This window comes from Pectinophora gossypiella, chromosome 24 (genome assembly GCF_024362695.1).
Source record: "Pectinophora gossypiella chromosome 24, ilPecGoss1.1, whole genome shotgun sequence".
In the NCBI taxonomy this organism is placed as follows: Eukaryota; Metazoa; Arthropoda; class Insecta; order Lepidoptera; family Gelechiidae; genus Pectinophora; species Pectinophora gossypiella.
In genome coordinates this window covers 1,694,723-1,711,542 of record NC_065427.1, presented here as the reverse complement: position 1 = coordinate 1,711,542, position 16,820 = coordinate 1,694,723, and the positions used below count along the sequence as shown (strand labels likewise).

The 16,820-nt window shown below is 39.5% G+C and overlaps 1 protein-coding gene across 6 annotated transcripts in view; it reads left to right on the top strand.

Annotated features, from left to right (window-relative positions):
- Positions 1-16,820, top strand: part of LOC126377806 (protein MON2 homolog) — an 80,669-nt gene that overhangs the window by 45,244 nt on the left and 18,605 nt on the right. For all 6 annotated transcript variants that reach the window (XM_050025669.1, XM_050025668.1, XM_050025664.1 and 3 more), the window contains exons 11-18: positions 6,886-6,982; positions 7,079-7,207; positions 12,376-12,455; positions 13,798-13,928; positions 14,802-14,921; positions 15,207-15,399; positions 15,836-15,969; positions 16,522-16,633. In XM_050025669.1, the coding sequence (XP_049881626.1) occupies positions 6,886-6,982; positions 7,079-7,207; positions 12,376-12,455; positions 13,798-13,928; positions 14,802-14,921; positions 15,207-15,399; positions 15,836-15,969; positions 16,522-16,633 (996 nt within the window). The remainder of the gene's footprint in view (positions 1-6,885; positions 6,983-7,078; positions 7,208-12,375; positions 12,456-13,797; positions 13,929-14,801; positions 14,922-15,206; positions 15,400-15,835; positions 15,970-16,521; positions 16,634-16,820) is intronic.

Sequence of the window (16,820 nt, the reverse complement as noted above, 5' to 3'; positions counted from 1 at the left end):
TGTCTGTAGAGGACCATTTAGAGGTTCTCTTTATCTTGGTAACATACTTTTCTTTGTAGACACATTCCAAAAAATATTGTGACAGAGTGGCCCTTTTCATCGGAGACAGCATTTTAATTTACCACTCTGTCACAGAATTTTGTGAAAAACAATCAAGCTTCTTTAAGGACTAATTGAGGAACCGATTAGTAGTTTGCTTGTATTTTGAGTATAATAAGATAACTATATTTTTGGACAATGGAAACATGAAACAAAATTCTAAAACATAACTTATCAGAAGCAGAACGAAGGACAGATCATTGTCGATAAAAAAGAAGAACGACCCATGTGAGTTTCCTCACGATGTGTTCTTTCAGCGTTGACATGTATAAGCTCACGACTATATCCCAAATGCTTTTTGATGATGAAATCTGTCCCCAACTCCTTCAAAGAGGTGGTGAAATTTTATATTGGACTTTTCGCAGTTTTCAAGGTAGGAAGCTAAAAATTGGTACATTAGAAGAGTAAAACCGTGTTACCCCGAATATTACGCGAGCGAAGCCGCGGACAAAAGCTGCTTTAGTTATTCCGTTTCTCACAGGATCCGCTTACTTAACCTGAAGATTTGACAGGTCGGGTGTTTTACAGATGCGACTGCCTGTCTTATCTTCCAACCCGCGAAAACCAGCCCAATGTAGGTTAGGTCATATACTTCCGAAATACAATTCTCGGGAATGTTATTTCTCACAATGTTTTCCTTCACCGCTTAACACGTGATAATCATTTATGATCCAAACATGAATTCGAAAACAAATTCAAATTGCTATAAAGATTTATTATTACTTTTTAAATAATCTTACCAATTAATCTTACCTCTTATCTTACCAATTTTCAAAAGTGGCAATAAACAGAATATTCGTAATTATCGAGGTATTTCGAAACTATCTGTAATTCCCAAACTTTTTGAAAAAATTATCTATGATAAATTATTTCCTGCAGTTAGGCCTATTTTAGTTTCCCAGCAGCATGGATTTGTTAGTGGGCGTTCCACGGAGTCGAATTTATGCGAGTACTTGGATGTGATTCTAGATGCCATGGATGATGGTTACCGGGTGGACGCTGTCTACACCGATTTTTCCAAATGTTTTGATAAAATATCCCACAATCTATTAATTAAAAAAATAGAGGAGGTCGGTGTTCACGGCGATTTACTCCGTTGGATTGCATCCTACATCAGAAATCGAACCCAGGCAGTTGCGGTGAAGGGTTATACCTCCTCATTTGTACCAGTGTCGTCAGGTGTACCCCAGGGTTCGCATCTCGGACCTCTGCTATTTAACATTTTTATTAACGACATCCTTCAATGTTTCAAATTTTCCAAGGTGCTGCTGTTTGCGGACGATATAAAATGTTTTACTATTATTAAATCCGACATCGACTGTGTTAACTTACAGAACGACTTAAACTGATTTGGCGAATATTGTTTGGCTAATAAATTATTTCTAAATTTAGATAAATGCTGTACAATTTCTTTTAGCAGAAAAATAAAACAAACTATTTATAATTATTCACTCTATAACAAACAACTTACCAGAGTGTCCGAGGTTCGTGATCTGGGTGTCTATTTAGATGACCAATTGCTGTTCAAGTCTCATATTGATAGAATGATATCTAAAGCATATAAGATGTTGGGTTTTGTTTTCAGACAAAGTGCAGACTTAAGAATGTAGGCACGTTGCTTGTTCTTTATAATTCCCTGGTGAGGTCACATCTTGAGTATGCTTCCACGGTGTGGACGCCACAGTACGCTGTATACACTACTGCTATTGAGCGAATTCAGGAGAAATTTCTTAAACGTATTAGATATAAATTTAAACATGCAACACTGGATTTGCAGTCCCTGGAAGAGCGTCGTGACCAGAGAGATGTCATATTTTTATATAAAATCTTACACAATCTAATTGAATCTCCTTATCTCTTAAAGAATTTCTCGTTAAGCTGTCCCCGAGCTAATCTTCGTCTATCGATTAGGCCAACATTCGCATTGCCACGTTTCCGTACGAATTATGCTAAAAATCGTTTTGTTAGACGTGCTTGTCATTTATATAATATCAAGTTTAATGAAATTGATATTTTCCACCTTAAATTTCTTAAATTTGCTTCCGCCATCAAACATAAAACGGTGAAAGAAAAAAAAAATAGAATAAAAAATTCTATTTAAATTGAATTAAATAAGTACTTATGTGTGTTTTGTTTCTTTCTTTATTTTGTTTGTTATTAGTAAGTTAAACTGACTACTGAAGAGTAAGTACTCAAAGATATACTGTACTCACTAATATTATTACTATTATGTCTAAATTCGTATTCTCTTTTAATCATCCTATATGTGTTTTATATTTACTTCTTTATGTATACCCAAGTGCATGCATTAATTCTTGGTGAAAACTTAATTGGCTTCTGTACTACCTTACGTGTGTTATACTGATACATGTGTTATTTTAAGCTGTATGTTTTCCTTAAATAAAAAAAATAAAAATAACCATAATTACACAAATAAACTTTAGCATTTAAGGGGCGAGTCATTCCACCATTTCGTAAATGCTGGATATGTCTTCGTCTTTGTATCTTTGGCATGAAGGGCTTCACACAACCGACATATATTGTCGGTGGCTGGGTCCTCTTGGGGGTTGTGGTAAGTATAGTGGTTGTGCCATCGGAAGAAATTGTAATACATCTCCTTATTTCCCATAATGTCCTTTACTTTCTCGGCCAATTTAACGGGTCCCAGTTTCTTAGCATTCAGGTACGATCCTTCCGGCATAAACCTGTAGACAACATAACATTTATGGAATACACGTCAATTTTAAGCAGAAATCTAATACAACCGTCTAAAATGTTTACATCGGCCAATAACCCGACATTAAGTAGACAGCACGTCAAACGGATTGCATACTAGTGAGATGCCTATTTTATTCGCACGGGTTATTCATTCATTTTAAAATTAACTTGTTGCCCTTTCCTTTTCGCCAGATACGAAAATGACGGGTATAATTTAAAATAAAATTAGGTGTCTGCAGGAATCGGGGCCATTCTTAGGTTAAGATATATATCGTAAGGGCCGTAGTTGCCTGAATTAAATAAATAAATAATAAACATAAGCTCCCGACTATATCCCAATTAGAGTGCTCAAAGGTCCAACGCGAGATGAAATAAGTACCCACAAAACAAAGATGTATAGTAGGTGCTTAACCCGGGTGCTTTCAAGGCCAGAGTGAACAGGCACTTTCTGGGCGAGCTCGCTCAAGCTCTGGCTCGGGCAAGTCTGGGGCCAAGAGCAAAACCCATCAAAGGTAAAAAAGGGTATATAAATATAATATACATAAGGGTATATAATGTACATCTACTCCTCGCTATGTTTAAGTCCCATGTAATAGGGGACCAGCCTATTGTCATTATCCGGACACAGATCCCAGAATATAATATGCATATGCAACTGTGTTATTTTAACATGATCCAATGAGTTCATTAATTAACTCTCATTACCTTGTGCCTTCGTGGTACAGTGGTTGAGCGTTGGGCTCACGATCCGGGGGTCCCGGGTTCCCGGTGGGGACATATCACAAAAATCACCTTGTGATCAATAGTTTGGTTAGAACATTATAGGCTGATCACTTGTTTGTTCAAAAAGTAAGATGATCCGTGCTTCGGAAGGCACGTTAAGCCGTTGGTCCCGGTTACTACTTACTGATGTAAGTAAGTAGTCGTTACATGAGCCATGTCAGGAGGCTTTTGCGGCTCAATAGTAACCCTGGCACCAGGGTTGATGAGGTTGGTACTCCACCTCACAACCCACACGATAGAAGAAGATTACCTTGTGTAGTTAGCGGCTCCATAAACAATAGGCACGGTGTAATGCTGCAGGGGTTTCACTAACTTCTCCGTCACATAATCTTTGCTGAAGGAATTTTCGAAGGACAAATAGAAGTAATAATCGGTTTCAATCGTTTTCCAACAGTCCGGCTTCATATGGCGCACACACTGATACTTTCCACAACCACCAAATATATCTACAAATAAACCGTATCGAGCCAATTGTCTGTCGAAATCAATAACAAATTGTTCTCTTTTCCCCATTGTATTACAATTTGATACCACCCACGCCGCAGCTCTACGTTTCGTTTGTAGTTTCCTTCGGATTTCATCATTTATAGGTGACATTTGTTCATCTGTCTTCCAATGCATCACCTCGTTGGGCCCCACGACGCGGCCTTTCTTATCTTTGACCACTACATATCCAAACAGAAGGTCCGAATCCAATCTGTAGGTCCAAGTCCAATTGAAAAAGTTGTTATACCTCGGCGGACATACCAGGTAGTAATGGGAAGACTCTATACTAGCAAAAATGTATATTTGCTCCGGTGATCGTATTAGCGGTGGTTTCACATTCAACCGCTTAAGTTCAGGCCCGTGGAACAGAACAGCATGGAACTTCCTGATATCGCGGAAATATTTACGATGTGACGTCACATAGCATTTATTTTCCGGACAATTTAGAAGATTGAAAGCTTCTTGTCCCTTGCCTAAGGACACAAAAGGTATTGTGTCGGGTAACGTCCATATCAAAATATACTTCATTTTTTGTTTCTTCGTTAATAAATCGTCATGGTCACTTAGTAACTCTCCAAAGCTGGCGTGTTCTGAGAGAGGTTTGTTATGTTGCTTAGTCCCTTGATGAAATAACATATTATACAACAAAACTGAAACTATAATATAAAACAAGGTCTTATGTGTCCAATACATTTCTATTGTTGCCACTCAGACGATTATAGCGTGCTGGTAAAACGAGAAATCTAATCGCTAGTTTTACTACCATTATTTATGTTTACGTTTAACTGCCAATACGTAGGTATGGGATACGTTTAATGTACTACCTTATAGTCTTAAGTATATTGAGGCCACTTAGACAGTTATGGGTTATTGTCGCGGCTGGTAGGATAATTTCTCATAAACATATACACACAAATAATTATAACTGCCAACTGAACTTATACATTTTGTGCTAAGTTAAGTCTACGATGAACGTCTTAGAAATGAGGTAGATAGGTAGCATCTGCGGTGTTAAATTGACTAATAGATCGAGAAATAGTGTGATAAGAGAGAGATAAGACTATATAGTGACAAAGATTGGGACGGGAATGTTATGTTGGTTTATACACGTAGAACGCAAGGATTATAGGATTACGAAAACAGTATATAATGCGAAGGTTGGTGGTAAGGCTGGCAGAGGATGACCTAGAAGGACGTATATTGACCAAATTGAAGATGTCCTTAGAAAAGGTTCAGTACGATCTACTCTGAACCGGCGTGCGTGTATGAAACGATTGGTGAATGTGGAGGAAGCAAGAGGAGTCTGTCAGGATCGAAGCCAATGGAATTCAATAGTCTCTGTTTACCCCGGTGGGTGAGCAAGTACCACTCGTATCACCGACCGAAAGGTTGGCAGGACCATGGGAAGGTGGTGGGTTACCCTGGTGGATAAATAGGCGTGATTTTATGTATGTATGTGTCGTGGCCAAATCGTAAAATTGATCATTTCATGAAGTGGTCGACCATTTAATTAAATTGTGACGTTTCAATGATATGGCCAACTTAAGTTGACCATATCCATGCTATGTGGTGTAATAAAAATACGAATAGTCGATTAATTTCTTAGGTTCAAAATTATGTACCTATTCGATATGGAAAATTAAACAATAACATTGATTCATCGATTATAATATCAATCAAGTTTTAAATATAATCGACACCAGCGCCACTATCGGTGGATAATGTTACAAATTTTACGATATGATTGCCAACGTTTGGCCATATCATGAAGTAATCATGCATTTAGTTACTCATATCGTTAAACGTTTTGTGTTAATTGATCTGCCCAATCTACATCATGATGTGGCCAATGAGTGATATTCTATTTCATGAAATATGACCATTTCATGAAATGATCGAGCACATCATGAAATGGTCAATTCTATGATCTGGCCGCGACATATGCATGTTAAGACTACGTTCTCCTCTCTCCTACTGTTGCTGTGCCCTCCAGGGTTCACAATGATTCATATTTTATAACGTCACCTGTAGGGCCTGCAAAACAACCGCGTCTCAACCAATAAACGCAGGGAATGCTATCTACGTTAGATAGACGTCGTATGGCTATTGGTCCAAAGCCCACGGTGTCATTCGCGTCGCGCGCGGCGCGGTTTCCGTGCAGAGCCAGCTGTATCTACTTTGTGGAATGGCAATAAAGTTGTTTGAGTATTTGAGGTACAATATTAGGGGCTAGTAATTTATCACATTATGCTACCTCCAAGAAAATAAATGACGGAAATATAAATGAACATTACTCCACCGATAAGAGCGCAGCTCTTAAATAAAGAGAGAGAGAACTGTTTTTAATTAAGTTTGAATTAGGAATGCTTAGTAGAATGCGAGATAACGAACGTCAGTATTAGAAAATAGGTTTGTAACTACCTTTACCAATATTTTTACTTTAATGTGGTAAGCATCCGCTGGCTGTCATAATAAAAAAATAGGTAATATTTATACTCTTTGGGAATATCGATTAAACAAGAGACTTTATAAATAATCCGCATCATGCTTGGCACATTATTTTTTCAACACGGTTATTTATTGATTTATTTAATGGATCTTTTAGAGCTATGCACGGTTGTGCACAGTTGTGTATAGCTTTAAGTGATTGGTCCGCCGTTGAGCCGTTGGTCCCGGTTACTACTTACTGATGTAATAAGTAGTCGTTATGTCAGGGACCTTTGGCGGCTCAATAGCAACCCTGACACCAGAAAACCTCAACCCACCTGAAGAGGTGATTAATGTAATAATTTGTTTCAGGAGCTACGGGTATAGCTCAGCAATCTGGTTTCTACTGGAAAGGTGTGTGGCTGCCACTATGCGTGACCTTCGAGCCTGGGACCGCCAAGTCTTTGTAGTAAGTTAACATTTAACCTAGTGTTGCTTACCAAGAATTCGAAATTGACGTCTGTTCCAAAAAAAGATAATAACTTTATGTTTTGTATGGCCCCAGCATAGAAATGCTGGACCGCACGGAAGCGCCGACCATACAAGACGGTTACGGCATATCCGTCGCGTATGCTTGCCTTATGGAGATCATACGGTCCATCGCTATCACTGTCGAGGGGAACGAATACTTCAGGTAAGTGTTTCACAATCATTTCTCACATTTAGAACCATATCGCATTGACTTATTGGACAAATTGAAAGAACGCCTCACTACAAATATGGTAAGGGTTGTACCACATTGTCAGCTTTATCGCACTTTCAATCAATCAATCAATCAATAATACTTTATTGCACAACGACATATACAAAGGACATAAACATACGAATAAAAACATAAGTACAATAGGCGGCCTTATTGCTAAATAGCAATTTCTGCCAGGCAACCTTAGGGTGAAAGAAGTTAATGCATTGGAGCACGGGCTGGTGCAATAAACATATAATGACACGAACAATAATAAATAGAAAAATAAAATAAGAAAATAGTAATAATAAATAATATATATATATAATAATAAAATATATATATATATATACACACATACATACATACACACACATATACATACATACAAATAGCCTATACAATATAATAATACATATAAGGAGAATAAGAAAAAAACACTTCCAAGTTATGCCTGCAGGAAGAGCGCCTTCACTCTTGCCCTGAAAGAGTCCAGAGAAGGAGCCCTCCTGACAGTCTCAGGTAGAACGTTCCACAACCGGACAGCCCGCAAAGTGAAAGAGCAAGAATAAAAGTCAGTGGAATGGATAGGGATATTAAGGGATAAGGTGTGGGACGATCGCAAAGTTCGATCAAGGACAGAGGATTTAAAAGAGAAACGATCTTTAAGGTAAGATGGAGTAGTAGGAAGATTAAGGATGGAGTACAGGAGACACAAGATGTGGAGATCCCTACGGCGACGGACAGGTAGCCACTTAAGCTTGACACGGTAATTGGAAATATGATCGTATTTGCGCAATCCAAAGATAAATCTTATGGCGAGATTTTGCAGACGTTCGAGCTTATTCAGCAATTCAACTGAAACATCAGCATAACAAACGTCTGCATAATCCAGGATTGGCAGAAGTAGGGACTGAGCCAGAGAAACCTTGGTACTAATCGGTAGAAAATTACGGAGACGCCTGAGCGAACCGTAAGCGGCAAACATCCTCCTACTTACCTCGGCCACCTGAGGTTTCCAAGATAGACATCTGTCAAACAAAACACCAAGGTTCTTAACAGTTTCACTGAAAGGAACTCGGACACCATCAAACATTATCGGCGGCAGAGACTCACAGTCGACCCTCGAAATAAACCATGAACTACCAACAATAATGGCTTGAGTCTTCTTAGGGTTAACCTTAAGGCCAAAAGACTGACTCCAGTCCAAAATCAGCCCGAGATCTTTATTGGTACGCTCAATGGCATTAGGAAGGTCAACCAGAGGGGCATGAGTATAAATCTGAAGGTCGTCTGCATACAGGTGATAAGAATTAGATAGTGGGAGGGTTATCGAATTAATGAAAATTGCAAAGAGAAGAGGAGACAAGACGCCACCCTGCGGTACGCCGGCCGAGACATCGCACCACGTAGAGAAGGAGTCTTCAATACGGATACGCTGCCGTCGACCCGACAAGTAACTGCGAAACCAATCAATTGCCGTTGGAGATACGTTAAGAGATCGTAGAACGCCCAGAATAATGTCAAAATCCACGGTGCTGAAAGCATTACTAAAATCTAGCAATGTCAACACCGTGAGCTGCTGGTTTTCCATCCCCAAGCGAATATCATCAGTTATATTGACAAGGGCAGTAGTCGTACTATGACCAGGACGGAAACCGGACTGATAGGGATTGAAAAGCTTGTTGCTATTAAGGAAAAAGGAAATTTGTCTGTGAACAAGCTTTTCAAGGACTTTGGAGAGGAAAGGAAGGATTGATATGGGACGATAATCAGAAAAGGAATCGGGATTGGATTTCTTTGGAAGCGGGATAATATGGGCATCTTTCCACTCGGTGGGAAAGACCCCAGTGCTCACAGAAGTGTTCAGGATTTTGGTAATAATTGGGGTAAGGATATCAATGAGAGGAATGACCATATTACGACTAATGCTGTCTTCACCGATGGCATTCGATGTGATGGAAAGAATCGCTCTCTTAACATCACAATCGGCAAATTGACATAGAAAGAAAGGAGAATAATTAGGGGCAGGTTTAGATAAAAGGTGATTAAGTGTACTAGTTTTAATACTATTGTCAAGAAAGGACGAAGAAGAGAAATGCCTGTTGAGTAGGTCGAGATCAATATTACTAGAAACTGTACCATTACGTTGTTTACCAACCCCTAAAGAGTTTAGAAATTTCCAAACTTTAGCGGGATCTCCATTCTCTACGGACTTATGGATATGGCGTCTTTGAGCGTCTCTTATCACCGTATTGCAGCGGTTCCTTGCCTGTGCGTATTTCTCGCGATTTAGGTTTGAATTGTCTGCTTTGTACCTAGCCTTAGCCCGATCCCTCTTAGCCATCTGCCCCCTCAGATCATCAGTCAGCCAAGGCGCAGGAAGATGCTTGACCCTAATAGGACGAATGGGAGCATGCACGTCATAAAGTTTAGTTATCATATTATTGAAAATTCTTACTTGCTCGTCGACATTGTCCTCCATTTCGATAACTGACCAATCCATCCCAACAGCATCCTCACGTAGCCGGTCGACGTCCATAGCACCAAAGTTTCTCTGTAGCAGGATTCTGGGCTTAGGTTTTGGGGGGCGGATCTTGAAAGAAAGATATACTAAATCATGATATGAGAAAGCTTCGGCATTGTACTGGCCATGTTGAGCAACATGTCCGGGAGAGGAGACAAGCATTAGGTCTAGAAGAGAAGGAAGACAATTGGGAAAATGATGCGTTGAACTCAGAGGGAGAACATGCATGTTGCAGGACTGGACAAGAGACCGCAGACGCTGCGAACGAGAATCATTTTTCAAGAGGCACGTATTAAAGTCACCCATAATTATGGAATGACTATACAAAGGAGAAAGTTCTTCTAGAAGTTCTTCAAAAGCGGAGAAATAATTTATTTTAAGTGAGGGACTGTAGTATACTCCTAGAAGAACCTTAGAGTGAGATAGTGTGACCTCCAGAAAAAGATGCTCCGCAGTATTGGGCGGTGGGGGTTGAGGTGAACTACTGAGAATCGAGAAAGGAATATGAGAGCGAAGATAAATGGCTACCCCGCCATGTGAGGTACTCACACGATCATTGCGGATAAGATGGAAGCCGGGGAGAGAGTAAGAAGTAGAAGGAAGACTAGGATTCAGAAAGGTCTCAGAAACAAGGATCGCATGAATATTCCTGCAATCGAACGAAGCAAGCATGTCCGGGTAATGGGCAGGTATGCTCTGAGCATTAATATGCACCACGTTGAAATTTTTTGGCACATTTACAAACGTATTGCGCAGAAATTCACCAAGAGTGGGGCTGGCATCCTGAAAGCTAACCTCGGAAGAAGAGCAGGATAAAAAAATATCGCTATTTATCGATATATCCATAAAAAGAAAAATAATAAAATAAAATAAATAAATAATAATAAACTAAAACAACTTAATAAATAATATACTCAATACAATAAGCACTATTAACTATGACAAGTACTTGGTACCTATCACCCGCCAGTAGCCTATTTACAAAGCCAAAAACAAAAAAAAACAAAAAAAAAAATACAAAATAAAAAGAACCAAACAAAAACTGAACAAAAAGTAAACGATAAAAACAAAACGACTAAATGACTATGTTACAGTTCTACAAGACAAGCAACATCAAAACGCAAAATCATTTTGTACAAAACTACTTAACAAATGCATAGCGAAAATAATGAATAAGTTGCAAGGAATAAGATAACATCGAAAGCATAGAAAGAGATAGCAATAGTAGGAAAAAAACAGGAAAATGTACTATTTGCCTCCCGCAGTGCGTAATTGTCGTGTTAGAAAAACACATTTATAAATCAAAACTGACAGCCAGAGGAAAAAATAATAACTATAAATAAAATATGAAGTGAAGTAAAAGGAGGGAAGTAGTGAAAAAATACTTTTACAACCAGAACAAAAAAGAAAGGAAAATACTGCCACCCTCATAAGACTGCAGGAAACAAATAGGTAAGAAATATATATATATATGCAAAATAACCTTACTATTAAACTACACTACATACAATGAAAATGAAACGTCTTATAACCTCACTTATTGGACTTCTTTGCAGTTGCAGCACGCTTCCCCTTCACAACAGCACTTTCCTATGCTTGTATCCTTTTCTGTTACTCAGAACCGTCATTTGCTAGAGCGAGACAGAGCGACCGACAGACCGCACGCTTAAGCACGCTGTCGCCTCGTCGACTTTTGCCTCGTTCTGAGTAACAGGAAAGGATTGCAGTTAGGATTTGCCATTTACCTAGTTAAAAGTCTTTTGTAATCTTCTTCTTCTTCTATCGTGTAGATTGTGAGCTGGATTACCAATCTCATCAACCCTTGATGTCAATAATTAATAGTAATAATAATATAAAAAAACAATTTTGTTTTTTGTAATTATTTCTTTTTATTTTGGTGCGTCATCATCATCATCAATTTAAGAGCCACGCTCTTGTCGGTGCAGCATTTTCCATGCTACTTTTTAGGGAAAAATAGGGCGGTGGTTTCCCTCTTGCCTTCTGGGCAAGAGGAGTGTGTCAGGATCGAGGCTCTTGTTTTCCGTTCTTACTTTGGTGCAATAAAGTATATTTGTATTTGCACAGGAAAGTGCGCTGAAATATCGTTTTACTCTAATGCGGTAGGGTTCTAAAATGTTGTAGTAAATGTCTCTAGGCATTAGACTACCAAAACTCCTTAACATTACATGCCGCCCCCTTACAGTGAAAACCTCGTAAGCGCCTCTTTGAAAAATCATATTCTGATGTGATGTTCTGAAGACCATAGATTTCTTTCAATTAATTTCATTTCGGGTATAAATTAAGACCACATTACGCTTACGTGGTTTGCGGTATAAGGGGGCGTTATTGAGTTTATTCTTTTTATTTTCTTATTTTTTTATTTTTTTTAAAGAACGTCTAGGGGCCTGTGCCGAGGTTTTTCTTGCAGCTTCTTTTCCCCGGCTATACAGGTTGTGACAAGCTGCAGTAGTTTTAGGCGGATGAGACGTTCGTTATGTAAAAATTGACGATTCAAAGTGTAACTATGTTACCTACTGAATAAAGAAATTTTTGAATTTGATTTTGATTCATGTGTACATGAATCTCCTTGCAGGCTTCAAGAATTGTACGAAGACACTCAAAACGAAAGAGAGGAGAAGGAAGTCAACTCCAACAAGAACGGTAACCATAAAGGTATTACAACCTGCATACTTGGTATTTCCTGTCACGTTAGTCCAGAAGAAAGCTCGCTGAAGCTTGGGTACCTCTTGCAATTGGGTAGTTTCCTAGGACAAAGATAAATGATGAAATTCTATCTACTAAATAGAGACAAAAAATAACAAAAAAAAGGGGGGGAGGGGGGTAAAGGTGACATAATACGTTCTCTTTTTCTATTTAACTTATTTATGAATTTTAAAAAAGAAAAATCACGTTTTTCTATGACGTCACTGGTTGCTTTTCCACACAAATTCCAGTCATTTCGTGCTTTGACGTTTAGTAAAAAGTAATTGATTTGACTAGTTGGAAACTACTCTATTACCTACTCTATTCAGTCTGTACAAAAATCTCATTCTTACCGTGTGCCGTTTGTTGCGTAAGTGCGAAAGAGACAGACAGTCTGTGCGCTTTCCCCCTTATTACTCTACCTTTGGCATAGAATAACTTGTTATAGCAGGGAAAATATAGGTCGTAGTGGTTTTTATTTTATTTTAGTTTTATTTACCCGACTACCTAGGAGGGTTATAATTACCTCTTTGTATTTTATGTAAATTTTAGTTCTATTGTTCTTTTTTTGTTTACTTTATTTTTATCACAGGTTTAACATAATCTTTTGTGTCACTGGGTTTATTTATTTTGGAAGAACCTAAGTAAATCACTTATTAATTTAACTGAAGCGTTTATTTATTGTCGTCATCAATTACGTGTATTTCGTAGTGACAGTTTTTGCTAAGACAAAAGTACATACATAAGTCAATATAAAAACATTGGTGTTCTTATTGTAGATTACAACAAAGAGTTTTAACAGAATAATATATACTACGCATAGTACGGCAACTCAGCGGCTGAGCTAGGTTAACCTCGCTCCCTCGGTATTACTTTAGTCTTCAATCGTATGAGCATCAGACGTCACACACACAGTTACGCGTGTACGATAACGTCAATGTGTAGTGTCTGTGATAAACTGTGAGTTTTTTTGTATGAAGTGTCCGGGGTTTGTCTTAGGCCTTACAGTCATTTAAGATTTAAAAACACCCAGACGGGGTGAGGTCAACGCCCGATCGGTGCGGGGCGAACAGTATTATTCTGTTCTATCTCTCTCTCTATTCAAGAGCTGCGCTCTTGTCGGTGGAGTAATCGCCATTCCTCTCTTCTTCCCGCCAAAACCTTCACCTCCCGATACGACACGACTTGCTCTTTAATTTGTTTCATAAATGTTATCCTAGGTCTACCCCTTCCTCTCTTCCCTTCAATTCTGTTCTATAGGTAGTATTATTCTTTTTCTTTCTCTATGCTAAATACATAACTTTATTTCTAGAATCCGAACACAAAACAGAGTGCAAAGATATAACGAATAATGGTCACAACGGCGAAGCTGATCAGAATTCCAACGTGATGGAGAAGATAGACGCAGATATTGAGGAGAAGGAACGACTGATCAGATTACAGGTATATTGGTGCCGACAACTTTATTTTAGTTTTTTGATACACGTTAGATCGACCTCAGTGGTCCAATGGTTGATCGTTGGGCTCAAGATCCCGGGTTCGATTCCCGGTGGGGACATGCAACAAAAATTACTTGGTGATTCCTAGTTTGGTTAGGACATTACAATAGCCAAATAGCATTTTTACAATACCCAAATAGCTTTTTTTCGCATATAAATGTCTGTCTAATTCTACCCGTTATCATTTCCCAACCGGCGGCGTGATGCTATTTTACGTTATTTGTTAAATATTTATTTATCTGATAGTTACAACTATAATAATAAGTTAAAAATAGAGGCACATGTCCAAGGAGGTAACTTAGACACATAGAAATATAAACTAAAACAACTTCTAATTTTTATTTATTTATTTATCTCTCTACAAAGGATCACTTAATAACTAATGGGTACATTTAATGTTTTGACAGAATACCATTGAGAGAGTTGGAGTCTGTACTGGGCTCGAAACCCGTATTACAGTTCACCAGGCTCCCCCCCTCTGAACTATGTACATTGTAGTATAGACCAATTAATTAAGTGCATTATAGTACGTAGTATGTTACAATTAATAAATGTTACCACAGCACTAGTGAATACCTTAAGGATACTGAGATGTTACTATTTGAAAAGCTTCCTTCTCTCTTTTAAACTTCTATTTTGTTGTGCCCAAAAGGGTCTGTGGTGTGAAACTTATATGTAACTTACCAACTTGTACACCATCATAGTATGCAAATAAAAAATATTGAATTTTTATTGAACTTAATTTATGACAAATATTTACAGTATGTTTATTAAATATCCTTATTAATAATATCCTTAATATTGATGTATGTTTCAGTTGTTGAAGTCGTCGTGGTGTGGCCTAGTGTGGGGCTTGTCAGTCCTAGCAGAGGCCAGCATCGGCGAACTGGAGAACATATTACGAGCCATACAGACCCTAGCTAGAGTCAGCGGGAAGGTATGACCATTTATTAAGAACGTGTTTACCAAAACAAAGTGAAACCTGTCATATGGGTCACCAGATTTCCTCCTCCGGATATTTAAAGCAATATGAATTTACCAATGAAGTGCAATTCGAAATAATAAAGTAATAAATAGTGGTGTGTGCGCGTGCGTGCGTGTATGCGTGCGTGCGTGTATGCGCGTATGTTTGTATCCAATGTTATTGGAAAGCCATAAGAAGAAAAGTATTTGTTCCGTTACGTCCGGGTGTGTTCAGCTGTGGTGCGCGCGTTGGTTGCAGGTGGGCCACGGCGTGGGGCGCGACGCGTGCGTGAGTGCGCTGTGCCGCGCGGCGCTGCCGGCGCAGTACTGCGTGCCGGCGCTGGGCGCGCTGCCGTGCCCGTGGCGGCGCGAGCCGCCCGCGCCCGAGCCCGACTGCCGCCACCAGGTCGTGTGGGTCGGCACGCCGCTGCCCAGCGCCTCGCCGCCGCAAGGTATATTCATCAAATTGGAGATGGCCTTAGAAAAGGTTTAGTACGGTCTACTCTGAACCGGCATGAGTTTATGAAACGATTGTTGAATGTGGAGGAACCAAGAGGAGTGTGTCAGGATCGAAGCAAATGGAATTCCATAGTCTCTGCTTACCCCGGTGGGAAATAGGCGTGAATTTATGTATGTATATACGATCACGAGTACTAATGAAATGCCTCTTGCTTCCTCCACGTTCAATTCAATCGTTTCATATGTATACACTTTGAAACCATGTCACATTAACTTTTTTGACAAACTAAACCGTATGTCTCATTAAATGTCAAATATGATAATGCGACAGGGTTCTAAAGTCGGTACATGATGTTGCTCATGACTGTACTTGTAAAATCTTAAGTTTTTGTAAATAAATAAGTAGAAGCAAATTTCGTTTTCTTACAGGCCAACAGCAGTCGTTCGTAATGGTTACCTCCCGTCACGTGACGGCTATGAAGGCGCTACTGTGTGCCGCGCAGAGGGACGGCGACACCATACAACAGGCCTGGCTGCCTGTACTGACCACACTGCAGCATCTTGTGAGTGTTCTTAACGATTCCCAACTAGAATTCATTGATTTAGCAGGACATATCTCAAAAATAACTTTGTGAAATTAATTATTATTATAAGTATAATTAGCCGGTGACCTAACCTGTATTGGGCTTGGTTTCCCTTCGCGGGTTAGAAGGTCAGACATGCAGTCGCTTCTTTAAAAAACCGGCCCTGTCAAATCTTCAGGTTAGGTAAGCAGACCTTGATGATGATAAGTATAATTAGTCCAGAATGTTAAAGGTCCCGGGATCGAATCCCGGTGGGGACATATCACAAAAATCACTTTGTGATACCTAGTTTGGTTAGGACATCACAAGCTGATCACCTGATTGTCCGAAAGTAACATGATCCGTGCCACGGAAGGCACGTTAAGCCGTTGGTCCCGGTTACTACTTACTGACGTAAGTGCGTAGTCGTTACATGAACCCCGTCAGGGGCCTTTCGTAATCCTGACACCAGGATTGATGAGGTTGGTAAACCACCTCACAACCCACACGATAGAAGAAGATAAATAACCTTATATGATAAACCTCGTGCAGGTGTGGATCCTAGGCTTGAAGCCGTCGACCGGGGGCAGTATGAAGGCGAGTCGCGCGAGCGCTGACGCCAACGCTGTCATGAGCACCTCCGCTGTCATGGCAGACTTGCCTGGTAAGTTCCCCCACATGTACATAACATACGAACATAAATATAACATGACCAGCCTATACACGTCCTACAGCTGGGCACAAGCCTACCCTCAATCTACCGGAGGGGGTATGGAGCATACTCCACCACCTTCAATGATCGCAGTGAAAAACGAACATACTTAAAACAAAACCAGCATAGTTACATCCCG